Below are 20,803 nucleotides of genomic sequence, written 5' to 3'. Positions count from 1 at the left end.
TATGAAATAAATACACTTTACTTGTGAACTCACCCAACACCAAATCGATATCTTACTTCATACGAATACAAACATTAGGGGAGCAATAGCCACAGACACGAAAAGCCAAACACAAGACGCATGCAGTCTCTCTTGCTTCAAGTCTGCTTTAAAATACTTGGGGGAGGGATCAACAGCACTGTCACATGTCACATTACTTAATGTGTGTCTCTCAAACTTAGAAATGCCATTACTTCAACTTCATCAATTAACTGGCCATCTATTATCCAGTACTAGTAATGAGATTATGAGAAAGTCCCTTAAAATTTTTGCAGAATAAAGGTACTAAGTGTTTCCCCAGCAAATACTATGAATAATTTTATTATTATATATAATTGTTTTATGTGTATTTCATAGAATTATGCTTCTTAACTGAAAATTTTAAGTTTCATGACAGTTTGTAAGTATAAATATCTGCAAAGTTTTAAGTATCAATCATTTGAGCATCTGTTTTTCTAATTTTTTGTTAGCTACTTAAGAATACAAACACTAACTCACCACACATTATGAACAATACTTATGGAAACCATTTTGTAGCAGCACATTAGAATCTCAGGGATAATGGATCATAATCCATTCACATCTCATATTCTAAACAACCCCTGAAATAGTCTATGAATAAATATATTGCACCCAGAGGAAATGGATCATTACTTGAAGTGCATCCATTAATTTTATTACTTGTGTACAGTGCATAACAGACTGTTAGAATAATTTTAATTGTGCACCACCTTCCATGGAAGTACTTCAAAACTGCCACTTAAAGTGAAGTATTCCTCATCAAGTATATTCAGCATTAGCCATAAAGTCAGGGTAGAATAATGCAAAAACTTGTGTTTTCAGAGCTCTTGAATTAGAAGAATATTTGGAATGAAAACTTAAAATAAAGTTGCTAATAAATAGTTCCTATTTTTGTTGCATATTAAATGAGGGTCATTGTAAATACATTTGGCATTCAATATAACAGCCTAAAATGTGACAGAAATTTAATTAGAGTCCATGAAAATGAGGTCTGAGTATTATAGGCTAATTCTAGAGGTTTTCTGGTGACACTAACTTTTATACAACTGCCACGTCATCTTATTTTAAAAATAATAGCTTGTAAAAATTAATAGGTTGACATAAAATTCATATCCCTAATAAGGATACATAAATTTATGTATATAACTTTTTTCATTTTTTTCTCTTTCTAAACAGTATTGAATTATAAGAGCAAAAAGTCAGATCCCTACTCATATTTGTTTTTTTTTTAACATCTTTATTAGGGTATATTTGCTTTACAATGGTGTGTTAGTTTCTGCTTTATAACAAAATAAATCAGTTATACATATAAATATGTCCCCATATCTCTTCCCTCTTGCGTCTCCCTCCCTCCCACCCTCCCTATCCCACCCCTCTAGGTGGTCACAAACCACCGAGCTGATCTCCCTGTGCTATGCGGCTGCTTCCCACTAGCTATTTTACGTTTGGTAGTGTATATATGTCCATGCCACTCTCTCACTTTGTCCCAGCTTACCCTTCCCCCTGCCAGTATCCTCAAGTCCATTCTCTAGTAGGTCTGCATCTTTATTCCCGTCTTGCCCCTAGGTTCTTCATGAACTTTTTTTTTTTTTAGATTCCATATATATGTGTTAGCGTACAGTATTTGTTTTTCTCTTTCTGACTTACTTCATTCTGTATGACAGACTCTAGGTCCATCCACCTCACTACAAATAACTCAATTTCATTTCTCTTTATGGCTGAGTAATATTCCACTGTATATATGTGCCACATCTTCTTTATCCATTCATCTGTTGATGGGCACTTAGGTTGCTTCCATGTCCTGGCTATTGTAAATAGAGCTGCAATGAACATTTTGGTACATGACTCTTTTTGAATTATGATTTTCTCAGGGTATATGCCCAGTAATGGGATGGCTGGATTGTATGGTAGTTCTATTTTTAGTTTTTTAAGGAACCTCCATACCGTTTCTCCATAGTGGCTGTATCAATTTACATTCCCACCAACAGTGCAAGAGGATTCCCTTTTCTCCACACCCTCTCCAGCATTTATTGTTTGTAGATTTTTTGATGATGGCCATTCTGACCGGTGTGAGATGATATCTCATTGTAGTTTTGATTTGCATTTCTCTGATGATTAATGATATTGAGCATTCTTTCATGTATTTGTTGGCAATCTGTATATCTTCTTTGGAGAAATGTCTATTTGTTTTTGTGACTAATATTCCACAACAACAGTGATCACTTTAATTTCCTCCCTTCACACACACATACACACACACCGGGCACAGAGTCTCTTCCTTTGGAGATTAAACGAAGAAAAATGTGTCTGTCAATTAACAACATTTATTGAGTGTGAACTCTGTGTAGACCATTATCTCAAGTGTCATGTGGAAAAACAGGAAACATAAATCAAACTGCCCAGAACTCAGGAAAAAGTAAGAGAAGAGGAAATGGGTACAATCATGGAAAGCTACTCATTCATGGTGGAGAGGATGAACCGCTACAAACAGTACCATTTCCATGCCCCAATGATGTACAGAGCAGCTACAAAATCTCTTCCCATTAAAATACACAATTAGAATAGTTACTGCCACTGAAAATCCTTCACAATGATGTGAAAAGATAATGAGAGGTTTGCCTCTGAGATGAGCCAAACTGACCCCAATCCCTGCCCTTACCCATCTGACAAAGTTCTGTCGAAATTCAAATAACATCATTCGTGTAAAGTACTTAATGAACTTTAAACCAAAATACTAAGTTATAGTTCCATACTTAATATTATAGATAAAAGGAGACCTTGTCTGTGTTATCAGTCTGTGCTATTTAATTACGATCCTTAGCAGACTTACTATTAGGTATCACCTTAAACACTATAACACTCATCGGATGATGGTTTTGAAATGTTCTTTTAGTCTGATATACTAATAATTACTACTATTATTTAAACATTTCCTTAATGTGATTGTCTTCAGGCTCTTAATTAACACACAGAAAACTACAATTAGAAATTCAAAGTGAAGCACAATTTAATGTAGAAAACATCACGAACCCTATTAGATAATTCTAGTATCTCCTCTGGAAATTGTGGTGAAAGCATTTTATAGCTTAAGAAAGGGGAAATTGAGCTATGCTTATATGTTTTCAAATGAATGTTTGTTTGTTTGTTTGTGATAGGTAAGAAGTGGATTTATTTAGAGAGAAACACCCTCCACAGAGCGTGGGCCATCTCAGAAGGTGAGAGTGGACTTAGGAGAAACATACTCCACAGACAGAGTGTGGGCCATCTCAGATGGTGAGAAATGCACCAGGGTATGGGGTTGTCAGTTTTTATAGGAGTAGGTAATTTCATAGGCTAATGAGTGGGAGGAGTATTCCAGCTATTTTAGGAAGGGGTGGGGATTTCCAGGAATTGGGCCACCACCCAATTTTTTGATCCTTATGGTTTTGGAACTGTCATGGCACCTGTGAGTGTGTTATTTAGCTTGCTGATGTGAGCATATACTGAGGCTCAAGGTCTAATGGAAAAAGTCAACTTGTCTGCCATCTTGGACCCATCAAATTAATGTTTTGATATAACACTTTTGGTAATTTCAATATTAATAAAGGAAAACAATTTATCAAAACCAGGGTTTTTTTGTTATATCTGACTGATAAGGAGACGATATATTTGAATCAAGAACATTATTTTACAAAAAGAATTTAAAATGAAGTCTAATTGTAAATAGATAAAAACAAGTAAGCACATTCTAGATTGTCCTAAAGTCCCATAATCTCACTCAAAAGATGAAAATCTTTTGCTCTAAAGTATGCAGATCAGTTAAAAAAGTAAAATAAAATCTTAGGAATCCAGATTAATTAATAATCAATACTACTGATATAGTAGCAAGATTCTTTACCGTATTTAGTTGCTAAAATTCTCTAAAATTTTAATTATTTTAGGTCATTTTGTGTTTAAGTATAAAAATAAATCTTAAAGAAGGTTATATTGCGTATTTTAAAAATCTAAATAAATAAAATTTTGGAAATTCTCCTTCTCAGTATAACACGGCTACCAGAAACATAAGTAGATCACTAGGTACCCTATCTAGTCTCCCATTTACTCTCATTAAAGTTCTAGGATGTGAATAATTTGTTGAGACTAAGGCTGTGAAACTTATCTTATATATTGACAATAAGCTTCATAAAGATTCTATCTGTGAAAAATTTCTCCAGTAAGAGGAGGACCTCTTCACCATCTAACACTTTATCACACTATTCCCCATACTTATCCAATCAATTGATTTTGATATAGGAGCAACAAATTAATATTAGTTAATAAAAACAGTTAAAGAGATAAATCAGTCAAAATTATACCAAAATTCCATGTCAAAGTCCCCAAAATACATTTTTTAGATAACACTCTCTATTAGTAGCACTGTAGCCTCCCAATTTAGTCTATTATGATCATGAAGATCCTTTACATTCTTCTAAAAGAACTGGAACACCTATAAGGACAATGTTCATGTATAGCTTTAATGTATGCAAATAATGTATGCAATCTCTTTTTTGATTTAAAAAAGGTTCCAAACGAATTAATAAGAATCTCTTACTGAATATCCCTGCATATTATTCAAATATAAATCATTCTACTGCAAAATTCACAACATAGCTGATACTAAAACTTACAGTATATTTAATATTAACTGTATTTTAATATTCTTCATATAACACTTTCCATTTGATAAAATGCAGCCAAAACAAAAATTATCTTCTAATAGATCATAACTTCTATGTAACTGTGCAAAACTCAATGTGCTACGAGAAACAGTGTTTTCAGGACATGCAATTGATTTTTAACACAACCTTGCAACATCGAATGAAAGCCATTTCTTCTACATTGGCAACATGGTTAATCTCTGCATTTTTAACCATTTTAAGACCCTACTCCACTCCCTGTTTCTCAGCACCTTTCTTAAATTCATTCAAGAAATGCCTTCAGGACTAACAGATTTTGTTTTTTGCCTTTCTTAGATGGTGCTAAAAATTTATGCTTTCAGTAGCTATTTAAAAATGGCCAAAAGTGATTTGAAAATATGTTTGATATACCATTTGTAGTCAAAACTGATGTAAAATATAAGCAGTGAGGAATTTTTTTGCATGTCTTAGAGTTTCATTCTGAAGGAAAAATTAAGAGTTCCAAAATCATTCTAGATACTTTAAAACATGCTCTAATCTTATGGCAAATTATTCTAAGTAGAAAATTCAGTTTCCTCTGTGTGTGTTTGTGTGTGTGTATTCACATATATAAAACATAGTTCATGAAATGCTTTCTTTAAAATATAATAGCTATATTTGTGCTAATCTCCATACATACTTTTAAACTATGAATATATGTTAAAAGTTGTTATCATGGGGAAACATACATAGAATGCATATATATTTGTATTACTTGCATAACATTATAACATTGTACAAGAATGATCTGCCTTTATCTTAATTTTTAAGGATAAGATATGTGGTTAAATGAATAGACATTTACATGAGGTCATAAATGAAGACCATGATTCAGCTGTCATTTTCCTTTCTATAAACAAAAGAACAATAACGTGTATGTTTTATATGGTTATGAGTTTTATTACAACTCCATAGCCACACTTGAGAAAGGAAATTCTGAACTTGTAAATTTAAGAGCTTTACTGAGATAACTGTTGGGAAATCTGGTTTAGAGAAACCTCAATTTGTCTTTCAACTTCAGGAACCACATCAGTAAACTCTAGCTTTTGGCTCTATGTTGGTGGAGCCAATTGTAATATAGGGTTGGGGGGGGTGGGCTCTGAAATATACCTGGAGAGGTACTCCAGGCACATATTGTGCATCTGGCTTAACTCACAATTTGCTCAAACAATCACATAAAATAAATACTATGCAATTTCTTCTGTGAAAAACAAAACAAAAAGGAACAAAATATAAGTTTGAATCTTGGAGTCTACTTTTTAGTAATTATGTAAATTGTTTGATTAAATGGAGCAGAGCAGAAGTATCTATGCTCTAGTTATAGCCCAATTTTGAACCTAATCACATATCACTTAGACCAAATCTTTATTAGCATAACAAATGAGAAGCGTAAAATTTGATCAATATAGTCAACCAATGTCCCAATGTCTCAAATTGCACCCCTACCCCTTACTGTGCTTTGCTTTCTACAGAAATTAGAATTTTCCTTCAGAAGTATTATTATCTTTTGACCAAAATTACCAATGTCATTATCTCAATTACTGCCTTAATTTTGCTTTGCTAAACAGAATTTAATCAGTCAATTTATATTTATTAGATACCTAGTATATGTCCTGATTTTTCTTCAGGCTTCCAAAATTTAAAGCTATACGGGCAATAATCTAGAAAATTATGTTAGCACTAATCATATGATCATTTTAACCCGGTATGTAATTTCATCACAAAAAATCATTACCTTCATTTCTCAATTTTAACTTCTTTTGGAATAATTCAGTGTATGCTACTATCAGATAATGAGTTAAGGTATACTTGATATTTGATGATGAAATGAGACCATTTAAAAGTAGAGATTATTTAAAAGTATACATTTTACATCACTTTATAAAAATGAAAAAGTGATAATGCAGTTCCTAGGGGGAAATTATATAATAGTTTAAGGATAATTTTTTAGATCATATAATTTTATTTAACATGAATATGCTGTTGTCAAACTCATCAGTTAAACCACCCAGCAAACATGCATCTAAAAAACAACCTTGGGGCTTCCCTGGTGGCGCAGTGGTTGAGAGTCCGCCTGCTGATGCAGGGGATGTGGGTTCGTGCCCCGGTCCGGGAAGAGCCCACATGCCACGGAGCAGCTGGGCCTGTGAGCCATGGCTGCTGAGCCTGCGCGTCCGGAGCCTGTGCTCCGCTACGGGAGAGGCCACAACAGTGAGAGGCCCGCATACCGCAAAAAATAAATAAATAAATAAAAATAAAAATAAAAAACAACCTGCTTTTTGTATTTTGCATCTTGTATATATATTCATTAACTTGTTAACCCAATCCTCAGTTGTCATATTCCCTTGTTTTTATTTTTAACCAAATACAGTCATGGGGCTCATTAGAAGAAGAAAATGAATTGATTTCCTAGGAAGATCATTGAATTTTTTAATGCCAACATGGCAATTAAGGCAAAAAATAATTCATACACAGAATTTATGCCCCAGAATGCAGGCAGGTACTGGAAAAAGCTGACATGCATAACAAAAACATTTGTTACATTTGCTTATGATATTCTTGTAAACATATCCTTTGAAAAATAAAATAAACCTTGTTTAGAAATAGCATTACCCCTGATTTTCATAAATTACTTACACCTACTTATACTTATAGAAATGAATATAATAGTATAACAATGACAATTGAAAAGAAGTTTGTTTACAATTGATGTCAATAACATTTTGTTCAGACAGCTTTTGAGGTACCAAGTGTTAGCGAAAATTAATTTTAATTCATTATTTAAAAATATATTTTGCTAGCTTTGTACTTTTACCTCACTCAGAAGTAGGTGAAGAAAAAAAAAAAAAGTTACCCTGAGGAGACATTTTCTTTTAAACATGTTAAAAAATGAAAAGCAACATAGAAAATAAATATATTGTTAGCAAACAGGTATGGAAAAAATATATTGCAAAATTATTTTAAATCAGATTATAATCACTTTACATATATTATATGATTGCTTACATTTCCAATTATTTCTGCAAATCTTGTTTTCTTAAATCATTTGGACAAATGCTAGCAGGATTTGCACTAAAACTGATTTCTTGGCAGCAGATTGATAGAATATTCTACCACAAGCCATTTTCTTCCATTGGACTCAAAGCTGAATTTCCTCTAATAATTTGCTTAGCATTAAGAAAGAATAATAAAAGCTCACAAACTCACTTTAAATTTTCATTCAGGAAGGGCTTGTCTGATATAATTCCACTGATAAACATGAACCTATGTGTTTCTCAAATCCCTAAGAAGATTATCTAAATCAACTCTGTGTAATTACCATTCAGCAGCTGTTCCACCAGGGCCTGAGCTGATCTGCTGGCATCTTGCAGTTTTCTGAACTTCTCGGCTTTTTCTCGCTCTATGGCCTGCAGCATGATAGCAAAGGTGAGTATTCAATAAAAGGATTGTGAAACTATACAGTAATTATAACTTCCACTTGCCCTTTCAAGCCTTAAGATATTTCACTCTGTCAGCTTATCATGTGAATCTAAAGATTTTTTCTCAAGTTCTTGGCACTAGAAGCATCAAAATGGCAATGAATCACAAGACATTTTCATACTGAATTGTTGTTTTTTTGTAATAAGATGTCTACTCTTAACTTTTTTTACATAATAATTTCTGAGGCATTATAAGTTAAGACTGCCCCCCAAAAAGAACCAACAAAGGCAAATCATAACAATGAAATGATAAAGTGTCAGATAATTAAAATGGAATTTATCTTTTAAAAATACAACACTGATAATGCTCCTAATAAGTATATAGTCTTTATTAAAAATCAAACAGAAAATCTAGTAAGTATATACAATAGGAAAAAAGTATACTAGCATAAATAATTTACCAAAAAACCCCCCATATTTATCTAAGTACAAGACTTCAGGTTAATTTCTCTCTCTAGGATTGTCAAAGTACTCCCATTTCAAGGAAAATTAGATTAAGTTTCATAAAGCTTTCTAAATTGCTTTGTTCATTTCTCCTAACCAGAGTTAACTTTTGAACAACAAAAACACAATTACTTAACAAAATGTAGCATTTGATACTGCTGAGTTTAGCTAATAATGTCTCTACAGAGGCAACAATTTTAAGCCATGATGTAGTAGAACTATATTACTATAGTCATTAAAACCTGTGGCTATAACAATATGTTATATGTCCTGAACCTAACAACCTGCAGAAAAAGCAAGCTATGATGTATTTAACATATAGTGAGACAATATTTTTGCGATTTAATAGTGGCATCATACAAAGATTTCACTTGAGTTTGTGGCAGGAAGTTATTCTACATCAGACTGTTTTTTTTTTAAACTTTTAGATCTATAGGCATTTAAACAAATATTCCAAAGTTTAATATTGGAGTACAGGTGGGAGGCATATAATTGATACATGCACACTCTGTGGAGCACTGTTCAGTAGAACTTTCTGCAAGGATGGACATATTCTGTATCTGCACTGTCCAATACATCCCACTAGCCACGCGTGGGTACTGAGTGCTCGAAACATGGCAAGTATGACTGGGGATATTAATTTTTAATTTAATTTAATCTAATTTAAGTTTTAAAAGCTACAATGTGTCAAGTGTCAATTGTAACTGCACAGTGCAGATCTAGTGTCTTCCCTCTGAAAGCAAATAGTTAAAGACAGATAAGATATGTAGACATAAATATAGATATATACAATATGGCAACATCAAAAACACTGTCAGAGAAGTAAGTAATCATCTTGACTGGACTATTCCCCGAGCACACCAAATGCTGGGAATGCTCATAAAATAATCCATATATTTTTAAATATTTAAAAAGATTCTCCAATTTAAAGAAGTAGTCACAGGTGAATACAGAGCTCTTTAAATTTATTTTAAAAAGAGTTGATGAACTAGAATTACTGGATTTAAGGTCAAAGAGTGCAAAATGCTAAAAGAGCCTATAGACAATAGAATACATCCAATCAGGAAAAACTGTAATATACAAGAAAACAAATTAAAATTTAGCACAATAAATGAAATAAAACACTATAAAAGGACAGCCTTTTTTAAAAAGTATTTATAGACTAGCTGGAATATATACATTTTAAATTATGCCATCAAGGGCAGCAAATGAGAACTCAGTTTCATCTCATCAGCAGCAAAACTCCAAAGGTAATAGAAACATTTTACTATCTTGGATTCTACTTGAAAATTTCTAAGTACACAGACTATGGTGCTTGGGGATTATATGCTCCCAGGATGCCGTATCAATTAGCAGGTGAAATTTCTGGGTTATCTTGAAAGTCAACTTTGCAAAGACATTACTGAATTGTTTACACAAGAGTGTACAGAACCATGGAAAGTTCTAGCTTGCTACTTGAACTGAAAAGTCCATGAAAATAAAGTAGCCACACACAATATACTGTTAAAGGTAAGAACCTAGATGAAGCTCCAAAATTCACATATTCTTAATTCTCAACTTTGGTCTTCTAAATTCTCTGTCCTTAGCATCTAATTGGCACACGTTTCCCAATACTTTAAATTTGTTCTCCATTAAAAGGTAAATGCTATTTGCAAAGGACTCTGAGCATTTAGAAGAGAAAAATAAGCACATTCTAAGTAAATATATAATATTCAAATATTTACAACTACCAAGAGCTACAGCGGGATGTGGGGCATCTCAAATTTTAACCACATCAGCTCAAAAAAAAAGAAAATAAGAAAAATACTTGTACTACAACAAAACAACAACAAGAACAATGAGAACAAACTGGTGTTCTTTGAGTTAAACAGTTTTAGAATTATCCTTTTCTAACAGAGCGGCTTCTATTTTATCTACATTGAGTTTTGTTTTGTTTGTTTGTTTGTTTACATGAAATTATATGAAGAGTAGAATCAGAACACCATCTTGTCTTTATAAATGATGAAAAGAAATGATTAATGGCCTCCTTAATGTCATGATCATAATCTCTTTATTCTAAGCATCTAATGGAATAATCAATTAGTATTACTAACAGAGACAAACACAGTTGAATATCTCAGGGGTAATATTTGAGTTTAAATACCTTGTTTGGTTAGCCACATTATTTCAATTATTCTAATTTATATAACAACAATAACCACCATCATCACCACAACAAAACAGTAATCTCTGGAGTAGGTACTATTATTCTCCCAATTTGACAGAGGAGGAAAGCAAGGCACAGAGAGGTTTGTGAAAGATTTGAAAGCACTGACATAACCATGATAAAAATGGAATGCCTTACACTGTGTACCAAATTACTGTGTATTACATGATTTCATATGTATTTCATAATAATTCTGTGAGATAGAATCAGCATTATTTTATCCTATTTTACACAAGAGAAAATTGAGCGCAAATAAGATTAAGTCATATATCCAAGATCATAGAAGTAGAGGCAATTTCCCGGTGGTCCAGTGGTTAAGATACTGCACTTCCATTGCAGGAGGCATGCGTTCAATCCCTGGTCCTGGTCAGGGAACTAAGATCCCGCAAGCCACATGGCATAGCCAAAAAAAGAATCATAGAAGTAGAAAGTTTTAGACCAATATTAGAAACCTGATGATCTAGTTACAAGTTAAGCTCTCTTTCAAACATACTCTGCTGCTTCTAGGGGTATTTCAATGAAGATGAATCAAACAGATTTGAACATATCTTATTCCAACTCACAGTAAAAGTAACCTGATAGTTTGGATGTAGTCAGGGATGGTATACAAAATATTTACCCATTAATGCAGCATGAGCACCAAGGTATCAGAAGGAACGCCTGGTCACTTGGTATGGACATGACAGTCTATAGGCTCATTGGCAACTGTGTACAGCTCAATTACTGTACCCCATTGCCGATGTATACTACTTGCAAACTGAGTAACTGCTGCATAAATGGAGATACAGGTCTGAGAAAGAAGCAGTTAGTAGCCTCCACATATTTGTCAATGTTTAGATGATACCTGGGTTCTGATAAGCAACAACATTTTAAAGAGGTATACTGGAAAATTAAGAGAAAAACTGACATAAATGTGCCTTGAGGAGTATGAACAAGATAGTGAAGAGCCCAGAAAATTTCATTTCAGACACACCTACAGATAGTTGATTACAAATGAGAAAATTTAGGGTAGCAAGGAGACAGGAAAGAAGGTAATGAAAAGTTTTGGAGTCACTGTTCTCAGGTGGTTCGAATTCTGTCCCCACTGCTTACCTGCTGTTTGACACTCAGAAAGTATCAATGGCTGATTCTCAGTCCTCAGCTTATTTATCACCATAATTTGATTCAGAGGATCCCTCTTCTTGGGAATATTGATTTGGCTTCCTAGACTACAAACACATACTTCCTCTGACCTCAAAGACTGCCTTTACTCAGTCTCCCATGCTGGTTCCTCCTCATCTCCCCGACCTCTAAATATAGTGGGTCCTAGGCCTCGATCTATATTTCCATTTGTTCAGGCCAACAACTTCGAATCCTTCTTGACTCTTTATCTCAAACCCCACAGACAATCCATCAGAAAATCCTATGGGTTCTTACCTCAAAGACATCCAGAAAGCAATGTTATAACTGTGCTCACTACTACCACACTAGTCAAAAGACCCCCATCATCTCCCGTGAGTCTAGATGTTTCAAAATAGCCTACTAAATGGTATCCCTGTTCCTGTCTTTGCTTCCTAATGACACATTCTCAACACAGCTGACAGAGAAAGCCAGCTCAACTCTCCAAAAGCTTCCCTTCTCACTCTGAGTAAAAGCTCAAAGCCTAACCATGGCTTCACCTGACCTTAATCTCCTTAGCCTCTCTGACCTCTTCTGCTACTAAACACCTTGATATTTCAGCCCCAGACACACTCTTTGTTTTTCTCTGACACTCTAGGCACACTCCTACCTCCTCGGGCTATGCATTTATTCTTCTCTCTGCCTTAAATGGTTCTACCTTGGGTATTTGTAAACTCTTCATTAGATCTTTACTTAAATGGCACTTTCTCAGTGAGACCTTGTACTGCCACTCTATCTACACGCACGCGCGCACACACACACACACACACACACACACCCCTTAGCTCTCATTCCCCCTTCATTTTCATCTTTGGCATTTATCACTAACATTCTATATGTTTTACATATTAATCTGCTTAATTTCCATCTTGCCCACAGGAATATAAACTGTATAAGGTCACGTATCCTTTTGCATTTCCTTCTTCATGCTATCTGCAGTGCCTAGAATAGTGCCTGGTACATAGTAGATGCATAATAAAGTGAGGTCTATCATAGCATCATGCCTCCATATACAATATTACAGTCTCTCCCACTCCACCCACAGTTCAAAAGCTCTGTGAAGGTGTACGTGTGTAACAATCCTGGTAGTTATACATACAGTGGTCACCAAAACAGCCCATGAGTTTAGGTGCTACAAGCTGAGGAAAGTAAAGTTGGATTCAATGAAAGTCTCCTGGAAACTCCAGATGAGACTGAGAGTTGGGAACAACTCACTCTCCAACAGGATTGTTATGTAGTCCTGATAACAGGAATAAACAATGACCCAAATAGAAAATGAGTAGTACCATGTAAAGTTCATTAAGTCAAAACTTAATAGAATCCTGCCTTGGCTGAGGAAGAGAAAACAAAGGGGGAAAAAACCCAACATGGTACTTGTAACATTTATTACAGAATAAAGAAAAAATATCATATTGAAAAAAATTAGAGGGAGTATAAACTCTGAACAGCGGACTACCAAACAAAAGTTCAGGAAACAGTTCTGGCATCTTCACTGAGATATCATGGACTTCATAAAAAGCAACATAAAATCATAAGGCTAGAAAATGTTGAATTTAACAAAAATGGAATGAAATACCAAGGCAACAGAGACACTGATTTCATAAGGAAGAAACTAAAGCCGCATTATCACGATCCAAATTAATACTGGAGATTGTAAAATGTAGACTTGATACTGAACAAAAGAGAAGGGAATGTTTCTTGACTATGGTACTAATCAGCATTCTTTGGACTCAGTAGCAAATAAACAAGTATTCCCATTTTTCGAGTAGAGAGTTATAGTATTTTCAAGTACCCTAATTAAGTTGTTCCTGTATTTCCAGACTGTGCAAAATCTTTGGCTATGCTGACATGTGGGGATGTTTTGTTATCCACTAGGGAATAAGTGGAACAACACTTTACTGGTCTCAGAAACTTGGGGATTACTTTTTTCTCAGATGTTTTTCAAATGTTTCAACATCTTCAGTCTTTCCTCCTCTTCCATGGTTCCAACCCTATTTATTGATATATATATATATGTATATATATATATATATATACACACATATATATACATATATATGTATATATACATGTATATATATATATGTGTGTGTATATATATATATATATATAAGCTTCCCCCTTGTTTTCAAGGCCACGAATATCATCTGAATGTTCTTCAACAATGACACCCATTTTCTTCCATGCATTTCATCTTCAATGTTAGTCCAAATATCTATAGCCAGATTTTAGCCCTCACTACTTTACAGAAACTTATTTCATGAAAAGCTCTAAATATTTTTCCTGCCAGGTACAATGCTTCTTAAAGCATTAAGTACTGATAACTAAAACAACCTCTTTCAAATCACCTTGTTCATGAAAACATATCTGCCCTTGACATTAAGATCTTTCTATAATCTTTCTTCCTCTAGAAACTCATCCAGCTTTTCTGTATGTGTGCCTATTTCCTTATGTATCTCTGTTTATCATATATGTATGTGTATGAATACATATGTATAATATGGATATAATATTTTTAATTGTAAAAGTATATATTTTATAACAGAACACAGTTTTGAAATTATTTTTTCTCAACAGAGAAAAATACTTTACTCAGTATGTATTCCGTATATGATCATATGTTTAGAAGCTACTACTCAGATTCTAAAGTATCTAGTACACATAACTTCAAGTAAAGGCATGAGTGAACCATTGCATGAGCAATGCATTGTACATTTTCAAATATATAATGGGCTCATGAAAATTCTGAGAGATCATCAGGAAGTTATGAATTGTAAAGTGTATAACTTCAAGTGCAAAATAAAAGGCAATTCAAATCACTATGCTGGGCACATGAAATTAATATAATATTCTATGTAAATTATAATTCAAAAAATAAGATAATTGATCCAAAAAGGCAATTTAGTTGTATTATTAAAAAAAAAGAAACATAATTAACATAAGTTTTAAGCAAAGTATACAGGAAAGAGAAGTTTACTAGTTCTTTAATAAGCTGATTAAAAACACTCATGACCTCTTGTCCTCCTTCTTTACCGGCATCTCTTAAAGGCCTCTTCTTTTCATGACATCTTTTCTAATTAATATGAAAGTAAGTTCCACATCCCCCAGAGTCCTATGCTGACTATAGAAGCAATTAATTTTCTATTCACTTAAGATTCTATAATGAAGTTTTACCCTTTGACAGAAAAAGTAATTTATTCACTCAAATGTTTATTCAGAAGTTGTTATATCCTACATATTGGTAGCAGAGCCTGACTTAAAACATGCCTGCAGAACTGAAAAAAAAATCACTTATTCACATAATCAAACGTTAAGTGGATTAAATACCAGGTGCTATGTTACACACTGCATACCAAAACCAAACTAAGCCAAACCAAAAGCGAACGAACAAACAAAACCCAAACAGATTAAGTTCCAGTCCCTAGTTTCTAGAAACCAACAATATAATCAATGTAACAATGGCAAGAAATCAGTTTGGATAAGTAGAAAGGAATTAGGTCATGGTAGTCTGCATAAGGGCAACATGAAGACAGTGACTTTGCCAATGCCTTTCAGTCAAAGGGCACCAGGAACCTGCCTGTAGATGAACAAAGTTAAGTTGATTTACTAGTTGCAACAAGAGACATGGCATGTAACAGAGAACTATGGGGGTATGTCTCTAAGAGGATGTTACAAATAGTTTATAGGGTTTGGGCTGTGTAAGGTGATGTGGGTGGTCAAGGAAGCAAGGCTTTGCCTTTAATTAGACGCTGTAAGGAAGTGGAGGTGATTCTATGATTGGATATCTTAAATCTTCTTATCTAGATGGCAGAAAGAATGTAGAGAGGCTAAAGCCATGATTAGTAAAGGTGCATAATCTGTCATATTAGTGAAGAGGAGGGATACTTGGTCATTTTGGGTGGTTTGGACAATGTCAGTATTTTTTACTGTATTGAGACATAATTACACAATGGTCACGTTTTTGTCGTGATCCATCATGATTGTGGAGTGGCCTTGTCTGAGGTGAGCATTCTGAGTTGTTTGTCATATTCAACATGAGAACATTACAGACTAGCTGCAAGCATTAGTACAGCATCTAGCACCTCCAAGGCCTAACTGTAGTGCCAAGCCAGCTCCTGAGTCTCAGTGGCTGTTCTTTTCTTTCTCAAATGAATGTAAACAGAGGCATAACAGGATACTGCTTATGTTTTAGTAAGTTCACTCTGGCAGAAGTGATGTGAAAACTTCTAAAGTAATACAACATTAGCGGCAGTGAAGACCAGCTAGGGACTGTCATCTTAAACCAAAGTCAGCCATGATATTAGCTTTAGTCAGGGTTGTGGTGATGGGAATAGAGAGAATTGGACAGTTTCAAGAGCTGTTAAGGGAATGAGATTAAATGACTTGTCAAAGGGTAGACTTGTGAATGGTAGAAAAAAAATCTAGATGACCCAGTTAGCTTTTAGGTTTCTGGATGAGGTTGTTGGAAGAAGAAAAGTAAAAAGAAAGAATAAAGGAGGGCTGGAGAGAGACTGAAGTTTAAGTTTGCAGGCAAACATTCAATTAAATTTGTCTATTAGGCAATTAGATATATTGGACTGGGCTTTAAGGGAGAGACAGGAGCTAAAGATACACATTTGGGAGTCATTAGAAAATAGATGCTATTTGAATGGGAAGTAATGAGGATAATCTAGAGAGGAAAACAAGGGAAGAACTGTACAGAATTTCAATATTAAAGGAAAAACAAGATGGAACAAAAGGGCAAAAACATTAAAAAGGTAAACAATAGAGAGTGGTATTCCATAATCCAAAGGAGGAAATAATTTCATGAAGGACTAAGAGGTTAATAGGGTCTAGTCCTGCAGAGAAGTTGAGAAAATAAGGCACAAAAATATTCACATATGTATTTATAGGATAGGATGGAAAGATGGAAAAACAGCCTGTTTAAAGGCTGATGATAAAGACCCAGAAAATACGGAGACACTGAAGAAATGGATGTGTGGCTGAATGGAAGCAGGTTCCTGAGGACAAAGAGAATGAAGATATTGAATACACACCCCCCGAGATTAGCCCTCGTGAGCCAAAACACAGTCTCTTCCACCAAGGCAGAGGGAAATAAAGAGACCATGAGCACAAATACACATAATTTAAGAGAGATTATTTTAACTAAAATAAGAGGGAAAGTCACCTACTGTAAATGGTGGGGAAAAGTTTAAGAGACCCATAAAAACTTGAAATAATAGTTAAGAAAAGTTGAGAAAATTTACTAGGGAAGTATGGAAAGCTTAGGAAGAATTACTGATGAGTCTGTTTAAGTGCGGTTTTTCCGAAATGGAGTAATGTCTGGCAGCGAAACATCTACAGTATTGTTAATGCAAGTGGGTAGGTGAATTGAGGAGATGAGGGAAATGGAAGCTTTTGGAGACATCAAGATAGCCCACATGGGCTGAGATTTTTAAGGATAAAGGCATAACTTGGGTGGAGGAGATTGTGAACCTGATGCCAAAGTCTTCAAAGAGAAAATAATAGAATAACTTGGTGAATGACAGATGGCCACTTGACATGAAACACAAGGGAAGAGGTAGTTTTACATTAAGGGTGGTACCTTTGGAAGTGACCCTGAGAAGTGAGTAAACTAGCAATTCTAAAGGAGTGGAGGAGTGAGTCATTAATCTTCGTGGTGATCTTAAGGGTAAAAGTATTGGGTTGGCCAAAAAGTTTGTTTGGACTTTTTCCCCATCTTACATTAAAAGCCGAACGAACTTTTTTGGCCAACCCAATAAATTCCATATATGAACAAAACGGGTATACAGGAGAGAAAGTCTGTTTTGGAAGAAGGGTTTCCGAGTGCACAGTGAATGAGCGTGAGAAAGCACAAAGAAGAGAAAGTGAGACAGAGGAAAGAGTACAGAAGAGCATAGAGACGAAGATACAAGAAAGGACAGGTGAATAGAGGTTCCTATATTCCCGGTGGCAAACACAGATAATAGAGATAGGGAAACGTAGAATTAATTGGCTTGAAGATTTCCCACAGAACTTGGTGAAAAGTTGATTTGGTATGGGTGTAAGCAAGTGTAAGTCCCAGGAAGAGCCCAAGGCCTGTTGACCTTAATGGCTAGTAGGAAAGCTTTTCAGGAGAACATTGTAGAGGTATAAAATCACCTTGGGGTAAGAAGAGCTTGTTTTGTTGGTTTAATTACTAACTTACATTACCATGTGCTCAGTTCAAGAAGTTGAGTAGCTATACCTGTTAAGTCAGCTGGAAATTCTGAACTATGGCGACATTAACAGAATGAGTGGAGAACACCTAGAAGTCTGGTAAAGTCTCCCATTGTGTATTGGTTCTCCAACATTTATGTACATAGGAATCACCTGTGGATCTTGTTTAAATGCAAATTCTGATTTATCAAGCCTGAAATCAATCCTACAGTTCTAAGAAGCTCACAGATGATGCCAATACTGGTTGTCCAGGGACCACACTTTGAGTAGATGTGTCCCCTAGAACTCAACTTCTAAAAAAGTGTATTATGTTAATTGTATGGATAAAACACAGTGTTAATAGAGAAGGAAAATTTTTGTTAGATTTAAAAGTATATAAATCTGAAGTGATAATGTCCTAGGATATTCTAATTGGCTGAAAGTGCTTGATTCCTTCATTTATTATTTCAAGTGAAAGAAAAAAAAAAGAGGAGGTATTATTTAGCCATTTTTAATGAATGCCTAAAAATGAATGAATACCACTCAAGCTCATGAGATAGGCCTCCCATGTGTTCAAAATAACCTACATAAACTGACAGGTGAAGAAGCAAGAAAATTAATGTATGCCTAAACTGCATATCCATCATCATTACTATGTATTTCTCTCAAGGATTTTTTAAATACATATACATTATATTTAGCCTGAAGGAAATGTCTAGGTAAATCATTTCATGTCCTATTTTAGTAGGCAATTAAGAATGATGTTTTTATTTCAGAATATGAGAGTAAAAGTTGATAAAGGTGACTCAACGAAGCATCAGAAAACCACTCATACAGTATTGTACATTTTTTTAGCACTTTCAGTCTCTCATTGCTGACACTATTGATTAAATGCAAATTGTTTCTAGGTAACCATATGATAACAGGAAATTTTTAAATTTATAGTCTGGAAATGCTAGAATTCAATTTTCCTGCTTGATCAAAGCTATTTTAAGACACAGAAATAGGATGGCAAACAGTTAAGTGGATTATTCAGATAGATAAAAATTTTTAATTAGCTAATAAAATGTCTACCCAAGGTGATTCATACTTTCAGTGGTCGAGTATGTCACATGAACTCCGAAACATAATTAGAGTTCATCTTCTCTAAGTAATTTTCTACTTGTAGAATTTCCCTCAAAAATTATAACAATATACCTTTGAATAAGTATACTCTGAAATAAGATATTTTGCTATTTTCTACATGTTATCCTTCAGTTTAATTTTAAAACTAAAACATTAACAATATAATCATAATTCCCTTTTCTTGAAACTATTTACAGACTATTGTCTGTTATTAAGCTAACAGAATACCATAGAAAGCCAATAAGAAATTTAAAATAACTTTCCCATTTATAAACAGTCAACTCTGAGAAATGTTGATGAAATTCTCTCTCCCCCTCAAGCAGCCTAAAAAAACAGAATTTTTTCTCCTAGAAGATTTTTTTGTTCTCCAAAAGTTCCAACCCCACGGCAGGTATTCCCTTGTATCTGTGGTAGTGTTGTATTTGTAAAAATCTAATAGATTTTGTAATTCATGAAATCAAATGCTTGAAAGATAAAGCAGAGTGAATCCACACATGTGATCTTCCTATAGCTAAAATTATTTAACATTCAGAATACCTGTTTCTTTAGCCTGCCCACTGCAGAATATTCACTCTGCCGGTTAGAAATTGCCTCACAAACTATTGCCAATTATATACCAAAAATGGATGTCTATAAGTCGAAGTTGAAAAATCAAAGCCTTGATAATGTCCCTGAAGATGAAACAGCTCTTATTAAATTAATAAAAATCCCTATTGCGAAGGATGAAACTATAATGTCTCAGTAGGAAATAAAACCAGCAAACAATCTTTTATAAAAAAATACTGAAAAAGGCCGGGCATCTTTTAGTTATGGTAATGTAATACATACATATCCAGAAAATGCAAATATGTTATAACTTATGACAATTATTAATGACTTTGAAGTATAACATTTTGATGATAATGAGAGCACAAACAGGGTCTTTAGTATTCCTAAGGGTTGGCTCTATTCTATTCCATTCTATTCTGCAAGCCTGCTAAAATATCAGCCTTCAGGTGAAAGAACAATATATGAAGGGAAATCAGTATGAGTTCATGTTACAAAGTTGTTAATTTACAGCTAAATAATATAAAAGTTAAAGAAGGTTTACAAAAAGCATTCCTCGTTAGTCACGGCAGAATCTGTAAACATTTCTCTATGCTAAACTTTGATTCTACTTGATATGTAAAATATATTTCAAAGATATATTTAAAAGCATTATATCATAGCACTTTAATCTTTTCAACTTTAAGAGAATAAGAGTTCAGAGCATAGAGTTTACAAGCAGCAAAACTTAGAAAAATACATAAAAATTAATGCATAACCTACCTTGACTTTTTCTTTAAGGTCTGAGAAGTTGCCTTCCTTCCGATAGATTGCAAATTCAGGACTCTGCAACACAGCTTCTGAACGAGTAATCCAACTGTGAAGTTCAGTTATATCGACATCCAACCTAAAACAGGGAAGAATAAGGGTCATTA

The 20,803-nt window shown here is 34.1% G+C and overlaps 1 protein-coding gene across 2 annotated transcripts in view; it reads right to left on the bottom strand.

Annotated features, from left to right (window-relative positions):
* The window catches only part of DMD (dystrophin), a 2,087,389-nt gene that overhangs the window by 1,354,606 nt on the left and 711,980 nt on the right, over positions 1 to 20,803 (bottom strand). For both annotated transcript variants that reach the window (XM_081221405.1, XM_081221404.1), the window contains exons 18-19: positions 20,652 to 20,775; positions 8,074 to 8,161 (exon numbers count right to left, since the gene is read on the bottom strand). In XM_081221405.1, coding sequence (XP_081077531.1) covers positions 8,074 to 8,161; positions 20,652 to 20,775 — 212 coding nt within the window. The remainder of the gene's footprint in view (positions 1 to 8,073; positions 8,162 to 20,651; positions 20,776 to 20,803) is intronic.

Source organism: Mesoplodon bidens (genome assembly GCF_964165515.1).
Source record: "Mesoplodon bidens genome assembly, chromosome: X".
NCBI lineage: Eukaryota > Metazoa > Chordata > Mammalia > Artiodactyla > Ziphiidae > Mesoplodon > Mesoplodon bidens.
Note: the sequence above shows the minus strand (reverse complement) of the source record. Positions and strands in the feature narration are given on the sequence as shown.